We start from the raw sequence: 23,391 nt of genomic DNA, 5'->3' as shown, positions 1-23,391 counted from the left end.
CGCCACTGCTGTTGGCTCCAGGTACTACCTGCTTCCTTACTGTTTGCCTACATCCTGCTCACGCATTTGTAACTTGGCCCTTGATTAACGTCTTTTTCCAGGTGTCCTCATTCGAATATCTTTTTCCTGCTGAGACCCTGAGTGGTATAAGCGTTTGCCTGCAATCCTACTTCTGGGAAGTTTTTCTACACTTAGACTCACACACATGCAGAACGACGCGTGTCCAAGAGAATCTGATGCAGAAAAGACTGGAAGCAACTCAGACATCTCTCGTGGGGCCTGATTCCCTACATGGTGGTGTGTCCATAGACTGGACAGCTCAACTGGTTTAAAAAAAAAAAAAAAAAAGGAAATTCTCTTGGGTGCTGATGTAGAAAGATCTCCCAACTATGTATCTTTAAGTAGAAAAAGCAGGAGTAGGACAGGGATTTTATATCCCATCTCTTGTGTTAAAAAAGGGGGAGAAATCATATATATTTGGTTTTGCTTGTGCATAAAGATATTTTGAAGGACTCACCAGAGAATGAATAAAGGTAGTTTTCTGAAGGAAGCAAGACCCTTTGCTATTTACTTCTGTGTGTTTCTAGAAACAGATAATCCTGTCGCCTATTCCAAAGTTAAATTTCAAACCTCTCCCTGGGGGCTTCTGGGTGGCTTAGTTGGTAAAGCGTCTGCCTTGGACTCAGCTCATGATCCCTGAGTCCTGGGATCGAGCCCCACCTCCGGCTCCTTGCCAAACAGGAAGCCTGCTTTTCCCTCTCTGCCCTGCTGGTGCTCTCTCTTGCTCGCTCTCTCTCTCAAATAAATAAATAAAATCTTAAAAATAAACATAAATAGATAAAACTTCTCCCTGGTAGACCAGGAATTGGTACCCGGTCCGGCTCCCAGGAGGGCAGTGGAAACCTGGACGTGGAAACCCTTGCTGTCCTGTCTTTGTCCATCTTGATCTTTGTCATTTAATTACATGCTTCAGCGTGGGGAATCACCTAATGCTGATTTCCTTTCAGATGTGAACGTAAAGAAAAGACTCAATAACCAAGATGCTTTGGAGCCAGAATGCTTCCCCTCTTAGATCTCGGAATCTGTGTCTCGTGGGTGAGTGTTCACTTTTGTCGGAGCTCTTATAGGAGCAAGCCAGTCAAGTCACCATCCCCCGGAGCCCTGCTGGGCAGTAGCAAATGGATGGCCCCCAACCAGGGGCCCAGCATCAGCCTGTCCAATGCCAAGAGCCAGATGGAACGTAGATAGGAAGCCTGGATTCAGGGTCTTGAGTTTCCACCCTACTATTCATTTTAGGAAAACAAACAAGAATGACTCCTTAATGATGGAGAGTACCCTCTTAGGGACTTTGAAGAGGAATTCCTCTTAATTCCCTCATTCTAATCCGGGGCGGAGTTTCTCACTCTACTCCCCTACTTAGGACGAGGCCAAACCCCGTTATCTCCTATCGGTCACCAGACTGAAAAGTCAGCCCTGGACTTTGGTTTCTGGGCTTCATTTATTCTTGACTTTCTTTCCTATAGTCCAATGCTGCTCTTTCTCTACCTTTCTTTTGATTCTATTTCAGTGTCGCTGTGTCATCTCTCCTAGAGCTTACCTGTAGGGGATCCATGAGGGCGACACTTCTCCCCTGTGCAGAGCTGCCCTTGCCTGTAACCTCACCCCCAAGTCACTGTGACAGCCAGAAAGCAAAGGAGAGTCCCCAGCTCCCATCACCTCCGATTTTCTTCCTACGCCACCTTTGACAAACATCTTAACCTTCAAAATGTATCAGCTAATAATATGCGCATTCGTATTCTGAGACTTCTTCCAGACACATAGCTAGCTGCGTCTCGGCGCTCTCTCCCAACCCATCAGCCCTGTTATTCGCAGCAATCCCCAGACAGATCTTATTTTGGATTCACTCAGGTTGAAACCCTTGAACCGTGGCCCACCGATAGCAACATCGATCTTCCAAGAACCATTTGCTTGAGGATATTTTCTTTAAGCACAAGGAAGTCTCAATCCAGAGCTAAGACTTGTGTCCAGGTGTGCCTGGGTGGCTCAGTGGGTTAAAGCCTCTGCCTTCAGCTCAGGTCATGATCCCAGAGTCCTGGGATCGAGCCCCGCATCGGGCTCTCTGCTCTGCGGGGAGCCTGCATCTCCCTTTCTCTCTGCCTGCCTCTCTGCCTACTTGTGATCTCTCTGTCAAATAAATAAATAAAATCTTAAAAAAAAAAAAACTAAACTAAAAAAAAAAAAAAGACGTGTCCAAAAGAATGCCAGACTCAGAGCTAGAATTACAAATTGAGCCTGCAGAGAGTGTTTTTGCTTGTCTAATTTTTTTTTTCTTCTTCCTAGTGTATATCAGCCTCCTGTCTGGTGTGTTATCTTTGCTGCCTGGTAAGAGATTTTCTTGGCTTGACTGAATTTTGTGGAAGGGTCAGGGTACTGGGGGGACTATTCAGAAGTTTAAAATGTGGGGAATTTGATTTCTGATCCCAGATCTGTTGCCCATGTTGTTTGAATCGTTTTTTCTTTGATTTTTCTCAAATACTCTTTTCTTTCCTCTGTCAAAGGGACAAAAATTAGCCAGATTTGTACATTTGTCTCTCAAAACACTTATAAGAAATTAATATCCCCCAAAAAAAGAGAGAGAGTGAGAGAGAGAACACCAGAAGTCATTTTAAAACTCCTTAAAAGAATATGCAATTTCAAGCCCCTTAATCGAAGAATGAGGAGGTACAGACCATGTCAAACAGGAAATGATCTGAATAATTTCCCCTTCATTTCGTTCTTCCACGTGCTGTCTGGTACCTGGTGCCAGATAAAGGAAAATAATTGTTTTAAACCAAACATCTTGCCTACATCTATAAATCTGTCCATATAATGTCACTCTGCATTAACTCTGTGTCCAAGCTTGTGATGAGCACAGGAGATGAAGAGTTCACAGCCAAGAAGCAAAGTCCTAAGTCTGAACCACAGGCACCTTAGATAATCATAAAATTTGAATTTGGAAAAAAATGAAAAAAAAAAGACTTGAATTTATTTTTTTTTATTAACCTATAATGTATTATTTGCCCCAGGGGAACAGGTCTGTGAATCATCAGGCTTACACATTTCACAGCACTCACCATAGCACATACCCTCCCCAATGTCCATAACACAGCCACCCTATCCCTCCCCACTCCACCCAGAAAAGACTTAAATTTAAACGGTATTTGACCGGTGTAGCTTTCAAGTCTCCCTTGCTACCGCCTCATCCCAGCTGCGTAACACTATATAACTCAACTGCTCAGTTTCACGGTGTGTAGAATGGGTCTCTTCCTAGCACCGACTTCAGCAGTTTTGCTCAGATTAAGTGCCTGAAAGTCTGAGCATGCGTTGTCTGTCCCTTACTTCCATAACTGGAGAAAAGTGCGATGGGAAGTTCAGAAGAGGGAAAGCAGGCAGTGTGCCGAGCCGCTTAGGGGGACTACAGGAGGCATTGGAGCTGAGTTGAGAGAATGAGGTGGACACGGATCCTTGCCCTGATGACGTGTTGCTCATGAATTAGTTATGTTACTTCATTTCTCGTGTCCGCTAAAACTGCGTCCTTCCCGTGTTCCCAAGACCATGTGGGCTCCAGATCCCAAGGGACCGATTGGACAACCCTGGGTTCCAGATTTCAGTGTTTCTTTTTTTTTTTTTCTCCTGTTTCCTCTAGATTTGTCAGACAAATCTTGCACTTTCAAGGTGACACTACGCAATTTCCGGGTCATCTTATCTTGGGAAGTGAAAAACCATTCGATCGTACCAGATCGCTATACATTACAGTACACGGTTATAAGGTTGGTTTGACATTTCATTTTTTCCTTGCTAAATATATTCTCTTTATATTAACTGGGGGATGGGGATGGGGAAGGGTCGTGATCTTCCTTGTGTTAGAGCTCCTCTCTTCTCTCCCTCTCTCTCTCTCTCTCTGAGTTCAGAGCTTTCAAAGTCCAAGTCCGCTTTTAATTAAACTGAGTACTTTTAACAGTTTCAAACTGGTTTTGACAAAACTTGTATTTATAATCATCTCTACAGGTCAGAGCCGCAGAAGCAAAATTATCACTGTGTATCGTTTTCATGATTATTTCTCTAACTCATTGGACAGTCAATGAATAAATGAATACGCTGTTTTCTGAGGACAGGAGTCCAAAGACCTGGCGACCGTATTGATATTGGGTTCACATTTCTTTACTCAGGGAGCCATGTGGCACATCAGAAAGCTGTCTGGCCCAGACCAGGAGAGGCCCAGGTCCACAGTCTGGCTTGATCACTGATGGGCCGTCATCTTGGGGCACAGAGCTCAGCTTCTCTGAGCCGAGTGTCCAAAGATGAATAACATAATGGAAAGAGCCCTCAATGGCTCTCTTCTTCCGACGTCTGATGTCACCCTTCTAAGTGGTTGCTTTGATCCAGTCGTGCCTCCCAATGTTCTTTTGTTTGCTCTTTATTTGGCTAACAGCTGTTACTACCACTCACTGACCCAGTAGAAGGCCTCTTGCGAGTCTCTCTGCTGCCTGCCAAAGTCTTAGTTTCTCTCTGCGTTAGGTGGTCACGTGTACCACCCACTTACCTTTCTGAAGCTCAAGAAATCAGATGTCTCTGCTGTCCCTACATAGCACGGGCTGACTTGGGACTGGACCATGTGATCCTTGGAGGGAGAGAGGGTTACAGGGAGATCTGGGGCCTCTCCCACAACAGCATAAGGGTTTGCTCATTCATTCATCCAGCAAATATTTACTGAGTATCTCCAGGATGCCAGGGGTTGAACCGTGAACCCAAGTCCTTGACCTCCTGAGGCCTAGAACAGATATTCTGAAAGTAGGCAGGGATCTCAATAAACAAATAAAGACATAATGTGGTAGGTGCTGGTAAACAGTGTGCAGAAAAATAAACACGGGCGAGAAGGATTAGGAGAGAAAGGGTGGACACTGTGGGGTAAGGTGTATTTCCATTTTAAATAAGGTGGTTAAGGAAGACGACTTGATACAGTGATATTTGGGCAGAGCCATAACAAAACGAAGAAGCTGGGTGTACAGTTAGTGGGTTCTCATCACATAAACACTGAAGTTCTCCTTTTGTCATTTATTTTCCTTTCAAAGTAGACCAGACGGTGTGAAGATTGTGGAGCACTGTTCAAATATCACAGCATCATTCTGTGACCTAACGGATGTGTGGGAGGTCCTGCCCGAGACATACGCCGTCACAGTTGACGGGTTCAGAGGGAACACAACGCTGGTCACGTGTTTCGTCGATTTCTTCCTGGCAGCATACAGTGAGTAGATCTCCCTTTATCATCTCCATCATCATCAATATTTGCTGCGATCATGAAGCAGAAAGGTCGGCAAAGCGTGTCTCAGACTCAGGGCACGCCTGACCCTGGCACTTTCCTAGCTCTGGAACTGTGAAGTATTTACTTTGCCTCTCCGAGCTTCAGTTTTCTTAGCAAAAAAGTAGGATGATGATCTATACTTTGGAGAGGATTCCTCTGTGCCCAAGTGAGGCAGGCATCCCGGCAGCAATGGCCACTACTTTCTGGTATATTTCAGAACCCGACAGGAAGTAGAGAGTGAGGTCCAGAAGGCCTGTGTCTGAGCTGTCTCAACTCTTTGGGCCAATGTTTTCCTTAACATTGCAACCCCTCCCCCAGATCATGACCCAGCAGCTCTTACCTACACCAGTGCCCAGTCTCGGAGAAGACCAGAGCCTGAGAGTGGGTCTGCCTCTCTATTCTTCCCCTGTGACTGGAATCAGCTCCCTGTGGCCCTTGCCTTAACAGTCCCAGGGTCAGTGGTCCTCAGCCAGACTCCAGCATTTCTTCAGTGTCCTACTGTGCAACCGGTTTCCAAGAGAAAGATTCGATTTCAGCTCCCTGTTAAAGGCTGTGTGAGTGTGCACTCACGCATACATGCTTACCAAAGTGAAAACGACCGAATCCGCACTGTCACAAACATCCTGAATGGGCAATTCACTGGAATGGTGCGTGTATGTTTATGTGTGTGTAGAAATATACATATCTGTGTGCATAAAAAAAAAAAGGAAGAAAAGCACAGGGGCACCTGGGTGGCTCAGTGGGTTAAGCCGCTGCCTTCGGCTCAGGTCATGATCTCAGGGTCCTGGGATCGAGCCTCGCATCGGTCTCTCTGCTCCGCAGGGAGCCTGCTTCTCCATCTTTCTCTGCCTGCCTCTCTGCCTACCCATGATCTCTGTCAAATAAATAAATAAAATCTTAAAAAAAAATAATTCACCCTAAAGAACAATCATGGTAAATGTCATGATTTAGCTCCAAGAATGCTCATTGACACAATGATTCTATTCAGAAAGTGTAGAGACAATCACATATTCAAAATAGCAAATCAATGCAACCACTTAGCAGAACAGAAGCAACCACAAAAATTCACATGAGTATCGGTGTCATCCAGCTTTCCGTAAAAGGCCAGGAAAGAAATACTTCAGGCTTTACAGATCACACATCAAACACTGTATCACCAATTCTTCTTTCACTGTTTTACAACCCTTTCAGAACTAAAAACACCCTGAGCTGGCAGGCTGTACAGAAACCCAATCCACAAGCCATTTGGCCAGCCCTTGATGGAGATAAATATGCATTAATATGTTTATGAGATGAGTTAAATGCAATATATTCCATGCAAAACTGCGGGTAAGAATGATTTAATTTTAGTTTAGATGCATGTGTGTGTCTACACTACTTCAGTTTATATACACATACACAATAGACACACAGTAGACAAACGATGATTAACAACATTCAGGGACAGTTGTCTACTGTGTTTTCTGCTATTTCTGCAACAGTTGGATATCATTACAATATGAAAAGAAGTCATTTTTACTTTTGTGTTTAGAATACAGCCTGAAAATTGGGAAAGACTGACTTCCATCCCCAAACCTGTCCTCCATTTCTCCATTAAGCAAATTACATCACTTTTATTGTTCTCAGTTTTTCACCAATAAAACAAAGACATGGGGCACCTGGGTGGCTCAGTGGGTTAAGCCTCTGCCTTTGGCTCAGGTCATGACCCCAGGGTTCAGGGGTCCAGCCCCGCATTGGGCTCTCTGCTCAGCAGGGAGGCTGCTTCTCCCTCTCTCTCTGCCTGCCTCTCTGCCTACTTGTGATCTCTTTCTCTGTCAAATAAGTAAATAAAATCTAAAAAAATAAAAATAAAATAAAATAAAACAAAGACAACCCATGCCTCAACTAGGACCCTAGACAAGCTAAAGAGAAGATAGCAGTCAAGAAGTCAGGTTATGTTACAGCACTGGGAACAGTATGGTTAGATATTGGGATTTGTTTCTGATTTTGTTTTCTGAACAGTATCCTTGGAACCACCAGAGTTTGATATTGTTAACTTTACCGACCACATTAACGTCAATGTGAATTTTCCACCCGTCCTTCCCAAGATACTAGAAGAACTGTTACAGTTTCACCTATCACTTATCATCGAAGAACAGTCAGGGGAGATTGTCAAGAAGGTAAGTGGTCAAAACAGTTCTGAATTGGCCATGAATATGTTTTTCTTCAAAAAAAAGAAAGACATTTGTAATGACTCGAACAATTAAGGTAGAGGCTGAGGTGATGAGGTCTGGCTTGAGGGAAGAAGTCTCCATAGTTCATTCATTGCGGAAATATGTCGACTTAGCCTAGTGGTGTGGTCTTCTTTCAAAGAATAAGTCACACACACATCAGGGGACACACAAGAAAGAGAAGGGAGTGTGGTGTAGACCAAGAGAACAGACTAATTTCAGTACAAACTGGGGCAAAATTCTAAATGGTGGAATGAATGAAAGTGGCCTCTGCTTGAGCAGCTTACATGGGCATAGCCCTTTGCCAAGTGTAAACCCTTGTATGCGATACCAACCTGCAGGATACAGGGGCACATGCTTTTCAGGTAGAGCGCACCAGAAGTCAAAGCTCCTGAGGCTGGAGCGGACCCAGTGGATTTGAGAAACAGCGGGGAGCTGGAATAGAGTGACCAAGACAGGAAAATAGAAGGAGGTGAGGTCATGGAGGCAATGGGGCTCAGATCTTATGGGGCTTCAGAGTGTCATGAAGATGCTGGAGGACCCGAGGCTTTTCCAGGGTTTCCTGCCTGGTGTATTGAGAATAGATCATAGGGGCCAAAGGTAGAATTTGGAAGATCAGTGAAGAGGCTATTATGATGGTTACTTCTCAGTAGGAAGTAGCAAATTATACAATTATAATTTTCCCTTTAATATCGACTTGGACTATAATCAACACCCTAATCCTTTGATTAGGAGAAGGGTACAAAAATAACAGAGGGAAGAAATAAGCTGATGTAGCTCAGAGACTGTATCAAGTTTCTTTAAAGCTCATAATCCAGTTACATCTAATTTATATTCAACCCATGACCTATTAATTCTGTTTGAGATTATTATTTATATTATTATTGTTTCAAGAGTGCCATGCTTATTAGGATATTGACAACACTGTAAGGGGGAAATGGTGGTAGTTCGCATCTTCTTCATTAAAGAAAAATAGTCTTTGGCCTAAATTAGATCAAGAAAAAAAGAAGAGGCTCCTGGTGGAAGCCAGGTGACAGCTGGTGGTGGCTTGGACTTCTCGGCAGTAAAGAGAAGTGGTCAAATTCTGCATATGTATTGCAAGTGGAGCTGACAGTATTTTTGGATGGGTTGGATGTGCGGTATGGTGAAGAAAAAGACAGGAGCACCTGGATGGACCTTCCATTCATTAAAATAGGGTAGATTATGGACAGAGGAGGTAGATGGTTGGATCTCAATAGTTTGGAATTGTATATGTCCATTTTGAGGTGCCCACAAGGCATCCAGGAGGAGATATTGAGCAGGAGTTGAAGGCTCCAAGTCTGGAGTTCAGGGGAGAGCTTCTAGCTGGAGAGATGTCCACAGGAATCTTTAGCTTCTTGGTGTGTATTAATACCTTGAGAAGAGACAAAATCATCCAGAGGCAGATATGCAGAGAGAAGATGTCCAAAGTCAGAGTCCCAGAGGACTCAAAATGTAGAGATCTAGCAAATGAGGAAACAGCAAAAGAGACTGGGAAGAAGTAACCAGCAGCGTAGGAGGAGAAGTAGGTGAGAGTGATGTCCTGGTGGCTGAGAGAAGAAAGTTCTGGAAGGAGAAAGTGATCTACTGGGTCAAATGCTGTAAATGGGACATGTTAGAGGAAGACTATGGATTGTTGATTGGATTTCGCCACATGGAAGTCCCGGTGACCTTGATAAGAGTGACTTCGGTGGAATGTTGGGGTAAGGATCTGGTAGGAATAGATTCCAGAAAGAGAAGGGAGCGAGAAATTGGAGATAGTGAGGTGAGCTTATTCTTTTAAGGAGTTTTTCTATCAAGAGAAGAAGAGATACTCTGCAGTGAAAAGTGGGGTCAAGGGAGGAACACTTTAAAATGGAAGAAGTTACAGGATGTTCATGTGCAGATGGAATGTCCCAGGGGGACTGGCGGAGCCACGTTGTAGAGGAGATGAGGATCGATGAGCACAAGAAGGGATTGGCCTTGGCTTGGAGTGGGACTGGGCATCCGAAGCACGGTGGGGCAAAATAGGCTCAGGGGTACGTCTGCTTGCTTCGGGAAACAGGAAGCAAGCATCTCACACATCATCAGGATCACACAATGGCAACACCAGGTGTGGGACCTAGATATTCTCGGCTACCATTGGCTATTCCTCTTCCAGAAAGTTTCTACTTCTCTCCCCCTTTTCTTCTTCATTGCTTATTGGCCATGCATGGGATTTTAGTTCTTTAGGGCTCACCTGCTCTTTCTTTCTTTCCTTCTTTCTTTCTCTCTTCCTTTCTTTCTTTCTCTCTTCCTTTCTTTCTTTTTTTAATTCTTCCTCCTTCTAAACAGAAACTTGCAGAAAAACATTATTACAGAAGGCCATATTTGAACTGCTGGAAATCCTAATTCATAGAACTGCTAGTATTTTGAAAACTATAAAACGTTACACAGAAGTTGTTTTTTCTTGGAAGAACAACCTTCGTATCATCTCTTTAATTCCAAAATGGAACAGAACTACGTGAGAAGGACGAGGCAAGGTGTTTTAAGGGAAAAAATAAGAAATTAATCAGCACCCACAGGTCTGCCACAGACAAGCTCTGTGGCCTTGGAAAGTTACCTAACCACTCTGAGCAGTAGTTTCATCATCTGGAGAATGCGGATAATGCCAACTTTGCAGACCATTTTAAAAATCCCATTCATTAATACATATGAAAGCACTTTTGAAGGGTAGATACATATCATTAATGAAAAAAGACAATCTTTTTTTATTTTCTCATTTTTGCTGGGTTATCTCAATGCAAGACAAAATAATCTTGTCAAATGGCATCATGGAAACCTTTATTCCTTCTTGAAACTTTTTCTACTCATTTATAAAATGAAGTTGCTAGACTAGATTTCGTGGTTTGAAAGTGTGCGTTGAACGATCAATTCCTGGTCCCTAGTAACTTAAAAAATCCTTTTTCCCATCGAGCCAATATTTTTATCCCTGTTTAAGATTTGAAGACAAATTCCCAAAGACACTGTTTAGACCTGCCTCTAAACGAAATTCTCCCTCAAAGTCTTCCTGATTTTTGGCTTCTTTTCACAGCATAACCCCGCACTAGATGAAAACGTCATTGGAAATTTCACTTACGTCATCGACAAGTTACTTCCAAACACAAACTACTGTGTATCTGTTTATTTTATGCCTAGAAATCTGGAAGCAATACGCAGATCACCAGTAAAATGTACCCTCCTTCAACCTGCACGGGACACAGGTATAAGTTTTTAAAAATTCATGTGTAGCTTTTGCTCTGTGGGAAAACATATTTAATGAGAAGAATCTGAAAGTCGTGGAGTATGGAAGTTATCTCTTCCCCTGAAAGCCCATCACAGTGATACATTCTGTTGGTCAGTCGCAGCCAAGTGATGGAGTCCCCTTGAAGGTGCCATACTAGAGGGACAGTTCCGTATCTACCTTTATAAAGTCAAGTCCTCCTGAAATGGAAATGCTTCAATTTCAGGGAGTCAGGACGAAATTCAGTTCTGGGCACCCTTAGCTTGGCCATTACTCAAGCCAAGGGCTGGAGGAGGGAGGGATGCTGGAAGCAATTATAGGCAGAGGTATCAAAGGGTCAAATTATGGAGGTCGGGTGTGGCTCATGGATGTGGCCTGCCTCACAGGAAGGTGGGCTATTGCTCGCACATGGAAGGAACAGTCACTAGTGTGGCTGAGATAGTCCCTGGGAAGACGGAGAAGTCCTTCTGTTGCAAAGGCATCAGAACAGTAAATAGCATAGTTCCCGAGCCTTCCCCCAAACGGAGAAATTTGCAGTGAGACCAGTCAGGCTTAGGAAAGTTCGCTGCCACTGATTTGCCCAGGAAGTAACAAGTTCCCTGATTGTTTTGCCAAAAGTGAACACCTCCACCAAGGAAGCCTTTCAGAATTTCCCAGCTCCCATTAGAGTTTCTTTAACGTTCTCATTTACCAGAGTACAGACAGTAAGGTGAGACGAGAGGAAGGAACAGTCAAGGGTGTGGCTTATTTGTGAGTTAAGTGACCTACGGTCCACACTGCCTGACACATGAAGTTCCTCCTTGTGATTTTACTCTCCTGTGTTCCTCAGGGTCAGATGACAAACAGACCAATTTTAAAGGAAAAAATATCTCCTTTAATGTATCTTTAAAGGGAAAAAGTGTTAGCTTCAATCATTATTAGAGTGTCAGTCAAATACAGGCAAACCTAAACTTGTGTATAAATTCTTTATGCCTGTAGCTCTTACAAAAACGTGAACTCCAAGTGAAGTTACATACTTATGTCCTCATACCGATTCTCTAACATCAGCTCACTGTCCACCGATTTGGTTCATATCTGACACTCTCTGGAGTTGGTCTAGGCCACCCAAACTTCTGTCCAGTCTGGCTACAAATCTAGAGGTTCCCATGACCTCCCTTCACATTTAAATAGGGCAGGAGCTCCTGTCCCCTCGGAGTCAGGCGGCGTCAACCTCCCAATACTTCTATGTGTCCACCAACTTGAAACCTCTCCAAGCCTTGCTGACCAGAGTTTGTACTGGGTTTCATTACATAGGCGTGATTGATTAAACCATCATCTATTAGCGACTAAATGTGATCAGCAGCCCCTCTCCCTTTCCTAAGGTCAGTGAGACTAGAAGTTTCCACTTTCTAATCACCAGGTTGGTTTTTCTGGTGACCAGCCCCCATCCTGGAGCTCTCCAGCACCCTGCCTTGCCTTGCCTCATCAGCATAAACTCAGATTTGGTCCCCGAAAGACACTCCTATCACTCAGGAAACTGGTGTTTTGTGCCAAGAACTAGGAGCAAAGACCAGATGTTTTATTGTATTATTTTTTTTATTTGCATTTGTATTATACCATGATCTTATAAACAAACAAAACTAATGGACTGGAGAAACTATTTTCTCCTCTCGTCATGGAATACTTGTGTATTCCATTGGTGTGAGGGTTTTCTGCACTCCAAGTCATCCTCCCAGACCAGTTCAGGGCCTTACGATTTCACTCAATCTCAACACTGTCTACCTGGAGGTAGAGATCCGATCTCACAAGACTGTCCCACTGCCACTGCAAATGCGAGTTGCGATCAAAGTTGTCACCTGGGTGTCAGACTGACCAGCTGTAAATTGGAGATAATCACAACCCCCTCCCTGGGTTTGATCATTCACTAGAATGACTCCCAGAACTCAGGAAAACAATTTCTTTACTGGGTTCCTGGTGGATTCCAAAAGGATATGACCCAGGAACAGCCTGGGTGGGAGAGCTGCATAGGGCCAGGTATGAGGGGAAGGGGCAGGGAGCTTTTCTGTCCTCTTAAAGCGAGCACACCACCCCCAACCCCCAACTTCCCAACCCAGAGACCCTCAGAACCCTGTCTTTTTTAGGGGTTTTATGCAGACTTCATTACAAAGGTAGGACTGATTAAATCCTTTGCCACTGGCAATTAATTCAACCTCCAGTCCCTCTCTTGCCCCCAGAGGTCCAGGGGTAGGGTTGAAAGTTCCAACCTTCTAATCACCAGTTGGTTCTTCTGGCAACCAGCCTCCATCCTTAGGGGCTTTCCAAAGTCATCTCCTTAACGGTAAACTCAAGTGTGGTCAAAAGGGGCTTGGATGTGAACAACAAAAGACACTCCTTCACCTTCCTTGCTCTTATCACTTAGGAAATTCCTAGGAAATTTCAGAGCCCTATGCCAAGAAGTGGTGACAAAGACCAAATAAATATTTTTTTATTGTTATTGTAAATCACAATCTCACCAGTAGACACACAAATTAGTAGTATGACATGACAGACGGTGGTTTGCAGAAACTCAGTCCCCACCTGGAAGATGAATGTAAGTCTGAGACCAAAGGCACACATTCTTTGGGGTTGACATGCTCTGTGATGACTCAGTTTCTCCCCTGACTTTTCTGTTTTACCCGCTTAGAAACAGTCATGCAATAGCACATTGTCATGTCATTTTGTCTTTACGTGGTGTGAGCACATCATTTTGCATATCAAATCAGCCTCCCTTCTTGTATCGTTACCCAAGACAGCGCAAGTACAGGTGTCCTTCACAATCCAAATATTGGATGTCTCAATTCTTATTGTCTGAAATTCAGGAACCAGATAGGTTCACATAACATGGACTCCTCACTGTGGAGACTTGTCATCTGAACTACGTTCAACTAGCCCAACCTGGGAACCAGACAGGTTCAGATGGTGGGAGATTCTTGACAGACCTCCTGGGACCGGTGTTCACTTCCTCAGACTTGGGGGTGAACACTGCTGTCTTAGGGGAGTACTCATCTGGGTGGAGTTTAGACCAGAGATCTTAAAAAATGTCTCCCTTCTGGTCAAGTCCTAAATTACCTGGTTGGCTCCTTCGGGAAGGCCTTGAGGGAAAGCTGTGTCCATCCACTTGACAAATATTTATTGGGGACCTACTGTATGCTGGGTTCTCTTGTAGACGCTGGGGAGATGGCAGTGACCAAAACAAATAAAATTGAGGGGTGCCTGGGTGGCTCAGTGGGTTAAAGCTTCTGCCTTCGGCTTAGGTCATGGTCCCAGGGTCCTGGGATCGAGCCCCACATCGGGCTCTCTGCTCAGTGGGGAGCCTGCTTCCTCCTCTCTCTCTATCTGCTTGCCTCTCTGCCTACTTGTGATCTCTGCCTGCCAAATAAATAAAATCTTTAAAATAAAGATTTTAAATAAAATCTTTAAAAAAGCAAAAAAACAAAACACACATACACACACACACACACACACACACAAATAAAATAGAATATCCCTGATCTCGTGGAGCTTACATTGCAGCAGAGATGGAAAAACAAAATTTTAAAAAGCCACTTGCAGTCAGAAGGTTGAAATTTTCCAAAAGGAATTTTGATGAGAAACTTCAGGGGCACTCAGTAGGACAGAGTGGGTTTGGTAGAACCCCGTATGGCCAAGGTCCAGCCTCAGAATGACCCAGTTGTTTCTTTCAGACAAACTCTTCTTTTCCACCTCTCCTTGCCTGTAAGGTATACTGTTAAATAACAGACATTCAAGTACATTTTAAAGACCTAATAAGCTCTGTTGAACAATTCGGAAATCAGGAATCGGGCAGCATCCCATCTAGCAAATAGAGAGGAGCTCCAGAGGGCTACAGAAAAGAAAAGGTTTTTAAAATCAGGACAAGGAAGTCACACCGAAAAAAAGGATTTTCAAGTGAAGTCACCTCCCTTTGGGGGACAGAAAGTTATTATATCAGGTGGATTACCTCGCGGTGCTGAGCAGGAAATTCCAGAATGACCAGTTAAGATTACAGTCCCGGGGGGGGGGGGGGGGTTGAAAATGCAATTAGGTTAGGTGTTGAGTCCCCGCGTCTTGGGGGCCAGGCATAAGTGACTCCATTTTGGGCCCGGAGTTTTGTTTTGTTTTGTTTTGTTTTTAACAATACTAACAAGTGGCGATGGAGCATTTGAGATGTGGCCAGGATGACTGAAAACTGAGTTTGGTGGAGTTTCTCTTCAGCTTTGGTAATTAATTTAATTTTTTTGAGGTTTTATCTATTTATTTGACAGAGAGAGAGAAAAGGGGAGAGGAAAGAGAGCACAAGTAGGGGGAGCGGCAGGCAGAGGGAGATGCGGGCTCTCTGCTGCGCAAGGACCTCCCCCCCACCATCACCACTAATGCAGGACTCGATCCCAGAATCAAGCTACCCAGGCACCCCTCAATTTTGGTAATTTAAATTTAAAGAGTCATGTGCAGGTCATGGCTATTGTTTTGGAGAGTGTAGTCATAGAACATCATTAAAACTGGAAGACAGGGTCACCGGGTGGCTCAGTCAGTTAAGCGTATGCCTTCAGCTCAGATCATGATCTCAGGGTCTTGGGGTGGGGGTCTCCTGGCTCAGCAGGGAGTCTGCTTATCCCTCTCCCTCTGCCCCTAACCCAGCTTGTATTCTCTCTCTCTCTCAAATAAATAAATAAAATCTTAAAAAAAAAAAAAAGGAAGAAAGTAGCTGGAAGACATTTTACTTTGAAAAATTAAATCTGCCGCTTTTATCCTTGGAAACTATGTATACTTGGATTACTTTTCATTCTGTGTTTAATAATAGTGACATTTGCTTGTCTGATAACTCATTCCACCATCAGTCCAATGTGTGTTTATTCCCATCTGTGATCATTTATTGAATTTATTTCTAAATAAAGTCATTTCATTTTTCATCAACAGGGTCATCAGAATCTGCCAGAATAGGAGGAATAATTACTATGTTTTTAATAGCTGCTGTCTTCATAAGCACCATAATAATACTGAAACGGGTTGGTTATATATGCTTAAGAAATGATTTCCCCAAAGTTTTGGTATGTAGTCTCTTTTTAAGTTTCTTTATTTTTTATTTTAACTTAAGGATTTTTATTATACTCTCAAATATTTTCACAGCCGAAAAAAATCCCATTTTCTAAACACACCAAGCTGTTTTATCACTGAATGATACCCAAATATATATGTATCTGTATTTCCATTTTCTGTTCCCCGTTTATACTTTGCCCACATAATATTTTTAACGATCACCTGTTATTCCATTTTCATTAATGTATTATCTTTCCTTTAATCATTTTCCAGCTATTGGGCATTTGAAATGATTTCTTTTCCTTGCTTTTCTTTTTCTTCTTTGGCCTTTATGAATAACGCAACGTGCTTCATTAACATTTTTTGTAAAGATCATCTTTCCGTTTGGATTATGTCAGTGGAATGTGTACACAGGTGGATTTATCTTTAAAAAAGATAAAGAATTAACTTGTGCTGCCATGTGCGACCATGTAGGTGGACACATTTCTCCAAAGCTCTGCTGCCATTGATTAATCATTTTTATGTGTATAAAGGTCACCCGCAGTTGCTCTCATTTGTGTTACTTTAATTATTAGTGAAACTAGCCCGTTTGTCTTTGTTTTTCCATCTGTGCTCCCCAGGGTGCCCCCTTTCTACTCAGAACCTTCAACCCCTCAGACAAATCTGGGTATTGATCTCACAACTTTTCCAAAACCTCCTCATGTCTTTTGACACGTGTGCCCATAAATTATGGATCATTTTCTCTATCCCGTTGCTGTTTTTCCCTCTTCGTTTTAGAGTTTTTCATTCAAAACGATCTCACATTTCTATGTTTGAACTCATTTCACATTTTTCTTCTCATTTTTAAACAACCACATATTTAAATTCCTCCGCAGTGGATAAAATTGTACTCTTCTTTCTCTTGGTCTTATTTGTTCGGGGCGGGTTGGGGGAGGCGTTGTTTATTGGGGGGGGGGTGTGCTTTGGGAGATTTTTGGTTACAACTGGTGTTTGAGCCCAGCCAGCATTCGGCTACGCCTTCGGAGAGGTTAGATGCCTCTGTACCGCGTTTCACCCACACTGTGATCCCTGCCTTTCAAGAATGGACATTTTTTTTAATGTATTTATTTGAGAAAGGGGGGGTGCAGAGCACACACAGGTACACAGAGTGGGGAGGAGCAGAGGGAGAGGGAGAATCTCAAGCGGCCTCCCCAGCACAGGGCTCCATCCCAGGACCCTAGGTCATGACCTGGGCTGAAACCAAGAGTCAGACACTTAACCCACTGGGCCATCCAGGGGCCCCAAGAACAGACATTTTTTACCCACAGTGTAAAATACTTTTCAAAGTCTTTTCTGCCAGCAGCCAGTTGCCTCCTTATCTCAACCTTAATCCACCTCCTCCTGTCGGAGCTGTATTTATTCCTTTGGTCTTGAGGTCTTGGGCAAATCCTACTTTAACTGCTATTTCTCATTGCAGCCTTGAGATAAAAAGGCCTTTAGCACCACACCCATTCCCTCCTTGATAAATTCTCTGCCTGGGTTACTAGTCCTCCCCCCAGGTCTTCCTGGAATTCCTCCCCCCCCCAAGATGTGTCCAAAAAAATAAATTTTAGAAAAAAGATATATATATACATATATATGCATGTATATAAAAAATATATAAAATATCTCCATTATTTATTGTGTTGACCCAAGTACTGAGAGGAGGTGTTAGTAGCTTGTGTCTTTCTAGTATTCCTCCATTAAAAATTGTTACCCTTGGGCACCTGGGTGGCTCAGTGGGTTAAAACCTCTGCCTTCAGATCAGGTCATGGTCTTAGGGTCCTGGGATCGAGTCCCGTGTTGGGCTCTCTGCTCGGCGGGGAGCCTGCTTCCTCCTCTCTCTGCCTGCCTCTCTGCCTACTTGTGATCTCTGTCAAATAAATAAATAAAATCTTTAAAAAAAATTGTTACCCTCACTATGGACCCAGGGAAACAAACTGAGGGTTTCAGAGGAGGGGTGGTTTGGGGGGAAGGGGGTAGCAGGGTGATGGGTATTAAGGAAGGCCACGTGTTGTGATGAGCACTGGGTGTTATACACAACTAGTGAATCATTGAACACTACATCAAAAACTAATAATATATGCTATACAGTGGCTAAGTGAACATAATAAAAAAAATTTTTAAAGGAAAAAAGGTAAATAGTTAAAAAAATTCTTACTCTGTGTTTAAGTAAAAACTCTAGGAATGGCAAAACAAAACACTCAACACCTAGTGTATTTGTGTATATGTGTTTAATCGACAATATATGTTAAAAAAAATTTTAATGACATCTTTTTACTTTTTTTATTTTTTCCTTCTTTCATTCTTTTGGGGGTTTTTTTTGTTTTTGTTTGTTTTTGTTTCTGTTTTTTGTTTTTTTGGTGTTTGCATTTAACAAATATTTACTGAGGACCTACCATGTGTCCACATGTTCCAGGCACTGGGGATACAGAAGTGAACAAAACAGATGGAAAATCTTGCCCTCCTGGATCTTAAAGTCTGAGGAGTCAGGGCAGAGACAATGATAACTTATAAATGATAAAACTGGTGAAGTTAAAAACTTCACATGAATCTAGAGATCGACTATTAAAGTTAATAAGTTTGACAGAGTTGATATCTATGAAATAGTCATTATAAAAATAAACATGAAGCCACTTTCCAACATCCAAGAAATTCAATACACAAATCATAGTGTAAAGCTCTGTGAATTTTCACAAACTCGGTGCATCCATGTAACTCGCGCCTAAATCGAGAAAGAGACTATCATTAGCCTGCCCAAAAGTATCTCTCCTGACACCTTCTAGTAAGGACCCACCAAGAATAACCACTGTCCTGATTACTCACAGCATAGATTAGTTTTACCTGGTCTTGAACTTGGAATCCTACAGTGAAGTAGAATCACAGTTTTTTAGAAATACCATTACAGGAGCATCTGGGTGGCTCATTCAGTTAAGCATCTGCCTTCAGCTCGCTCATGTCATGATCTCGGGGTCCTGTGATCAAGCTCCGCATCAGGCTCCCTGCTCAGTGGGGAACCTGCTTCTCCCTCTGCCTTTCCTCCCATGCTTGTGCTCTCTTGCTCACTTGCTCACTCTGCCTCTCTCCAATGGATAAATAAAATCTTAAAAATTTTTTAGTAAATAACAACAAAACTACCATTACACTAGTAATAAAAAATATTCTTAAAGCATTTTAAGGAGGGGCGCCTGGGTGGCTCAGTGGGTTAAAGCCTCTGCCTTCAACTCAGGTCATGATCTCAGGGTCCTGGGATCAACCCCGCATTGGGTTCTCTGCCGGGACCCTGCTTCCCCCTCTCTCACTGCCTGCCTCTCTCCCAACTTGTGATCTCTGTCTGTCAAATTAAAAAAAAAAAAATTTTAAGGAGTTAATCTAATAGAAGACAGTACAGTTCTTTTGTGGAGAAAATCATAAAACCTTATTGCAAGGCATTAATTAACAAAGATTTGGTCAAGTAGAGAGCCCAGAACCAGACCCACTCATAGGGAAACATGACTAACGATGAGTAGATATTGCCATGGGGAAAGGATTGGCTGATCCATAAATGTAAATATATGGGAGAAAATGAAGTTGGATCTCTACCTCACACCATACACAAATATCAGTTCCAAGTATATTAAAGACTAACATGAAAGGCAAAACTGTTAAAGTTTTAGAAGACACGACAGGAGATTCTATATGACCTTGGGGTAAGAAAGATTCAGTCACAAAAAGCAGAACCGCAAGGAAGAACATTGATACTCTTTTTTTACATTAACAAAGAATTTCTTGTCATCAAATGTCATTGATGATGTAAAGCAATAAGAACTAGGAGAGAATATATGTAACAAATAATCATAATTATATAAATAATCAACAAATAATTGGCATCCAAATTATATAAAGACCTCCTATGAATCGATAAGAAAAAAGATGAACGACCCAATAGAAAAGTTCAGGCCAAAGCTGGATTGCGTAGAGTAGGGGAAGAGCAGGTTTGTCAAACTGGGCAGCCCAGGTGGGCACAGGAGAATAGAGGGGAGGACGATGCCAGTGACCATCACAGGTGGACCAGCTCCTCCCCATTAGCTTCTGCATAGTTAGTTTTAACCTAGAGACAGAATCCACCTTCAGGGCAAGACTCAGCCTGCCTTGTATTCTCCAGAGTTCACCCAGCTCAGCTGTATCCTGGCAGTGCTGTCTTCCAAGAGCTGGAATAGAATGTGAGTCTTGCCTTTATGGGGGTCTTCCCCATCTTTAAGGTCCTCCAGTCCAGGGGACCCTGATGGAATCGCGCCCCCCCCCAGCATCTCCCCTCTCCCACTGTTCCCTGACATCCTTTAAGAATATCTCGGCAATCCAGAATCTAAATGGATCGATCCCCTGACATGTAAGAAGCAGCGAGGGGAGTGGGATAGGAAGGAGTGAAAGCCAGAACCTGGTCCCTGGGGCGGGCAGCCTACCTAGCTTGAAATGTAGCATTCCCCACCCACTACTCATGAACCTTGGGCAAGTTTCTTCACCTCTCTGCCTCGTTTTCTCAGCTGTAAAATGGGGAGAAGCGTAAGCCTACTTCGTGGCCGGGTTGTGAGGGTAAAATGCATTATAATGCGTAAGCAGTAGGACGAGCGCCCCGCAAATATTAAGTAAACAGTACATACCTGTTAGCCCTTGTTCCTGATGTTGCTGGTGTCATCGTCACCCTTCTCAACCCTGTGCAGTTACTCTCATTGAGTTTTTTTTTTATTTTATTTTTTATAAACATATAATATATTTTTTCCCCCAGGGGTACAGGTCTGTGAATCGCCAGGTTTACACACTTCACAGCACTCACCATAGCACATACCCTCCCCAATGTCCATAATAACCCCACCCCCCAACCCCCCTCCCCCCAGCAACCCTCAGTTTGTTTTGTGAGATTAAGAGTCACTTATGGTTTATCTCCCTCCCAATCCCATCTTGCTTCATTTACTCTTCTCCTACCCCCTTAACCCCCATGTTGCATCTCCTCTCCCTCATATCAGGGAGATCATATGATAGTTGTCTTTCTCCGATTGACTTATTTCGCTAAGCATGATACCCTCTAGTTCCATCCACGCCGTCGCAAATGGCAAGATTTCATTTCTTTTGATGGCTGCATAGTATTCCATTGTGTATATATACCACATCTTCTTGATCCATTCGTCTGTTGATGGACATCTAGGTTCTTTCCATAGTTTGGCTATTGTAGACATTGCTGCTATAAACATTCGGGTGCATGTGCCCCTTCGGATCACTACGTTTGTATCTTTAGGGTAAATACCCAGCAGTGAAATTGCTGGGTCATAGGGTAGTTCTATTTTCAACATTTTGAGGAACCTCCATGCTGTTTTCCAGAGTGGTTGCACCAGCTTGCATTCCCACCAACAGTGTAGGAGGGTTCCCCTTTCTCCGCATCCTCGCCAGCATCTGTCATTTCCTGACTTGTTAATTTTAGCCATTCTGACTGGTGTGAGGTATCTCATTGTGGTTTTGATTTGTATTTCCCTGATGCCGAGTGATATGGAGCACTTTTTCATGTGTCTGTTGGCCATCTGGATGTCTTCTTTGCAGAAATGTCTGTTCATGTCTTCTGCCCATTTCTTGATTGGATTATTTGTTCTTTGGGTGTTGAGTTTGCTAAGTTCTTTATAGATTCTGGACACTAGCCCTTTATCTGATATGTCGTTTGCAAATATTTTTGTCTTTTGGTTTTGTTAACTGTTTCCTTTGCTGTGCAAAAGCTTTTGATCTTGATAAAATCCCAATAGTTCATTTTTGCCCTTGCTTCCCTTGCCTTTGGCGATGTTCCTAGGAAGATGTTGCTGCGGCTGAGGTCGAAGAAGTTGCTGCCTGTGTTCTCCTCAAGGATTTTGATGGATTCCTTTCTCACATTGAGGTCCTTCATCCATTTTGAGTCTATTTTCGTGTGTGGTGTAAGGAAATGATCCAAATTCATTTTTCTGCATGTGGCTATCCAATTTTCCCAACACCACTTATTGAAGAGGCTGTCTTTTTTCCATTGGACATTCTTTCCTGCTTTGTCGAAGATTAGTTGACCATAGAGTTGAGGGTCTATTTCTGGGCTCTCTATTCTGTTCCATTGATCTATGTGTCTGTTTTTGTGCCAGTACCATACTGTCTTGATGATGACAGCGTTGTAGTAGAGCTTGAAGTCCGGAATTGTGATGCCACCAACTTTGGCTTTCTTTTTCAATATTCCTTTGGCTATTCGCGGTCTTTTCTGGTTCCATATACATTTTAGGATTATTTGTTCCATTTCTTTGAAAAAAATGGATGGTACTTTGATAGGAATTGCATTAAATGTGTAGATTGCTTTAGGCAGCATAGACATTTTCACAATATTTATTCTTCCAATCCAGGAGCATGGAACATTTTTCCATTTCTTTGTGTCTTCCTCAATTTCTTTCATGAGTACTTCATAGTTTTCTGTGTATAGATTCTTAGTCTCTTTGGTTAGGTTTATTCCTAGGTATCTTATAGTTTTGGGTGCAATTGTAAATGGGATTGACTCCTTAATTTCTCTTTCTTCTGTCTTGTTGTTGGTGTAGAGAAATGCAACTGATTTCTGTGCATTGATTTTATATCCTGACACTTTACTGAATTCCTGTACCAGTTCTAGCAGTTTTGGAGTGGACTCTTTTGGGTTTTCCACTCTCATTGAGTTTTATTATGTCGGAAAGTAAAGAACAAACAGAATTGATACTTTCTCTCTCTCTCTCTTTTTAAGAATTTTAATAACTTGTCAGCCTGGGTATTCCCTGAGATGCCACCATTGGAAGCAGTGGCTTTCGTGGAGGTGATTCATATTAACAGGAAGAAGAAGGTGTGGAATTACAATTACGACGATGAAAGTGACAGCAACGATGAAACCACCGCCCCTCTGACAAGCACAGGGGGCTATACCAAGCACGGGCTGCTGAGTGGGCTTCCGGGTCCCACCTCTGCCTCCTCGGCCACCGGGCAGGACTGCCTGGAGCCGGACACCGAGGAACCTAACCTGTCTGAGCCGGAGGCGGAGTCACTGATGGCACCAGAGCCCAGCCCCCAGTTAGGGAAGCTGCTACAGGACCGCTTTTCCGAGGACGGCAGCTCCATGGAAGAGGCTGGGGACAAAATGATCTTCAATGTAAATCTGAGCTCTGTATTTGTGAGCACCCTCGATGATGATTCGGACGTCCCTCCGGTGTTACCAAGTTTTCCAGAAGAGACATATGACCTAGAGGATTCCCACACACTGGAACCAAGCTTTCTGGCCTCCGGCAGGGAAGGGACACAGCCATCCTTTCCCACTCCCTCTGCAGAGTGCCCTTGGCCTGAAGATGTGCTTTCTGACAAAAGTGACAGTTCTGAGTCGGAGGTTGACATCGGGGATGGCTATATAATGAGGTGAACCCCCAAAATATTTAATGACCGTGCACTGACCAATACCTCCAGGGTTTCCCTCCCTGCACAGTCACTTTCTCCTCTGTGGTCCGCAAAGTTCCCGGGCT

The 23,391-nt window shown here is 43.2% G+C and overlaps 1 protein-coding gene across 6 annotated transcripts in view; it reads left to right on the top strand.

The window, feature by feature from the left end:
- Positions 1–23,391, top strand: part of IFNAR2 (interferon alpha and beta receptor subunit 2) — a 32,559-nt gene extending 9,168 nt beyond the window's left edge. For 2 of the 6 annotated variants that reach the window (XM_032865416.1, XM_032865417.1), the window contains 8 exons: positions 1,008–1,095; positions 2,341–2,382; positions 3,686–3,809; positions 5,112–5,284; positions 7,343–7,500; positions 10,622–10,790; positions 15,743–15,873; positions 22,629–23,391. In XM_032865416.1, the coding sequence (XP_032721307.1) occupies positions 1,041–1,095; positions 2,341–2,382; positions 3,686–3,809; positions 5,112–5,284; positions 7,343–7,500; positions 10,622–10,790; positions 15,743–15,873; positions 22,629–23,291 (1,515 nt within the window). In that variant the 5' untranslated portion in view covers positions 1,008–1,040 and the 3' untranslated portion in view covers positions 23,292–23,391. Of the gene's footprint in view, positions 1–7; positions 22–1,007; positions 1,096–2,340; positions 2,383–3,685; positions 3,810–5,111; positions 5,285–7,342; positions 7,501–10,621; positions 10,791–15,742; positions 15,874–22,628 lie in introns of those variants that run through there. The other 4 variants (XM_032865418.1, XM_032865419.1, XM_032865421.1 and 1 more) reach the window with 4 other exon arrangements.

Source organism: Lontra canadensis, unplaced genomic scaffold (genome assembly GCF_010015895.1).
Source record: "Lontra canadensis isolate GAN:19392208 unplaced genomic scaffold, GSC_riverotter_1.0 scaffold29, whole genome shotgun sequence".
NCBI lineage: Eukaryota > Metazoa > Chordata > Mammalia > Carnivora > Mustelidae > Lontra > Lontra canadensis.
This window is presented reverse-complemented; position numbering and strand designations above follow the sequence as displayed.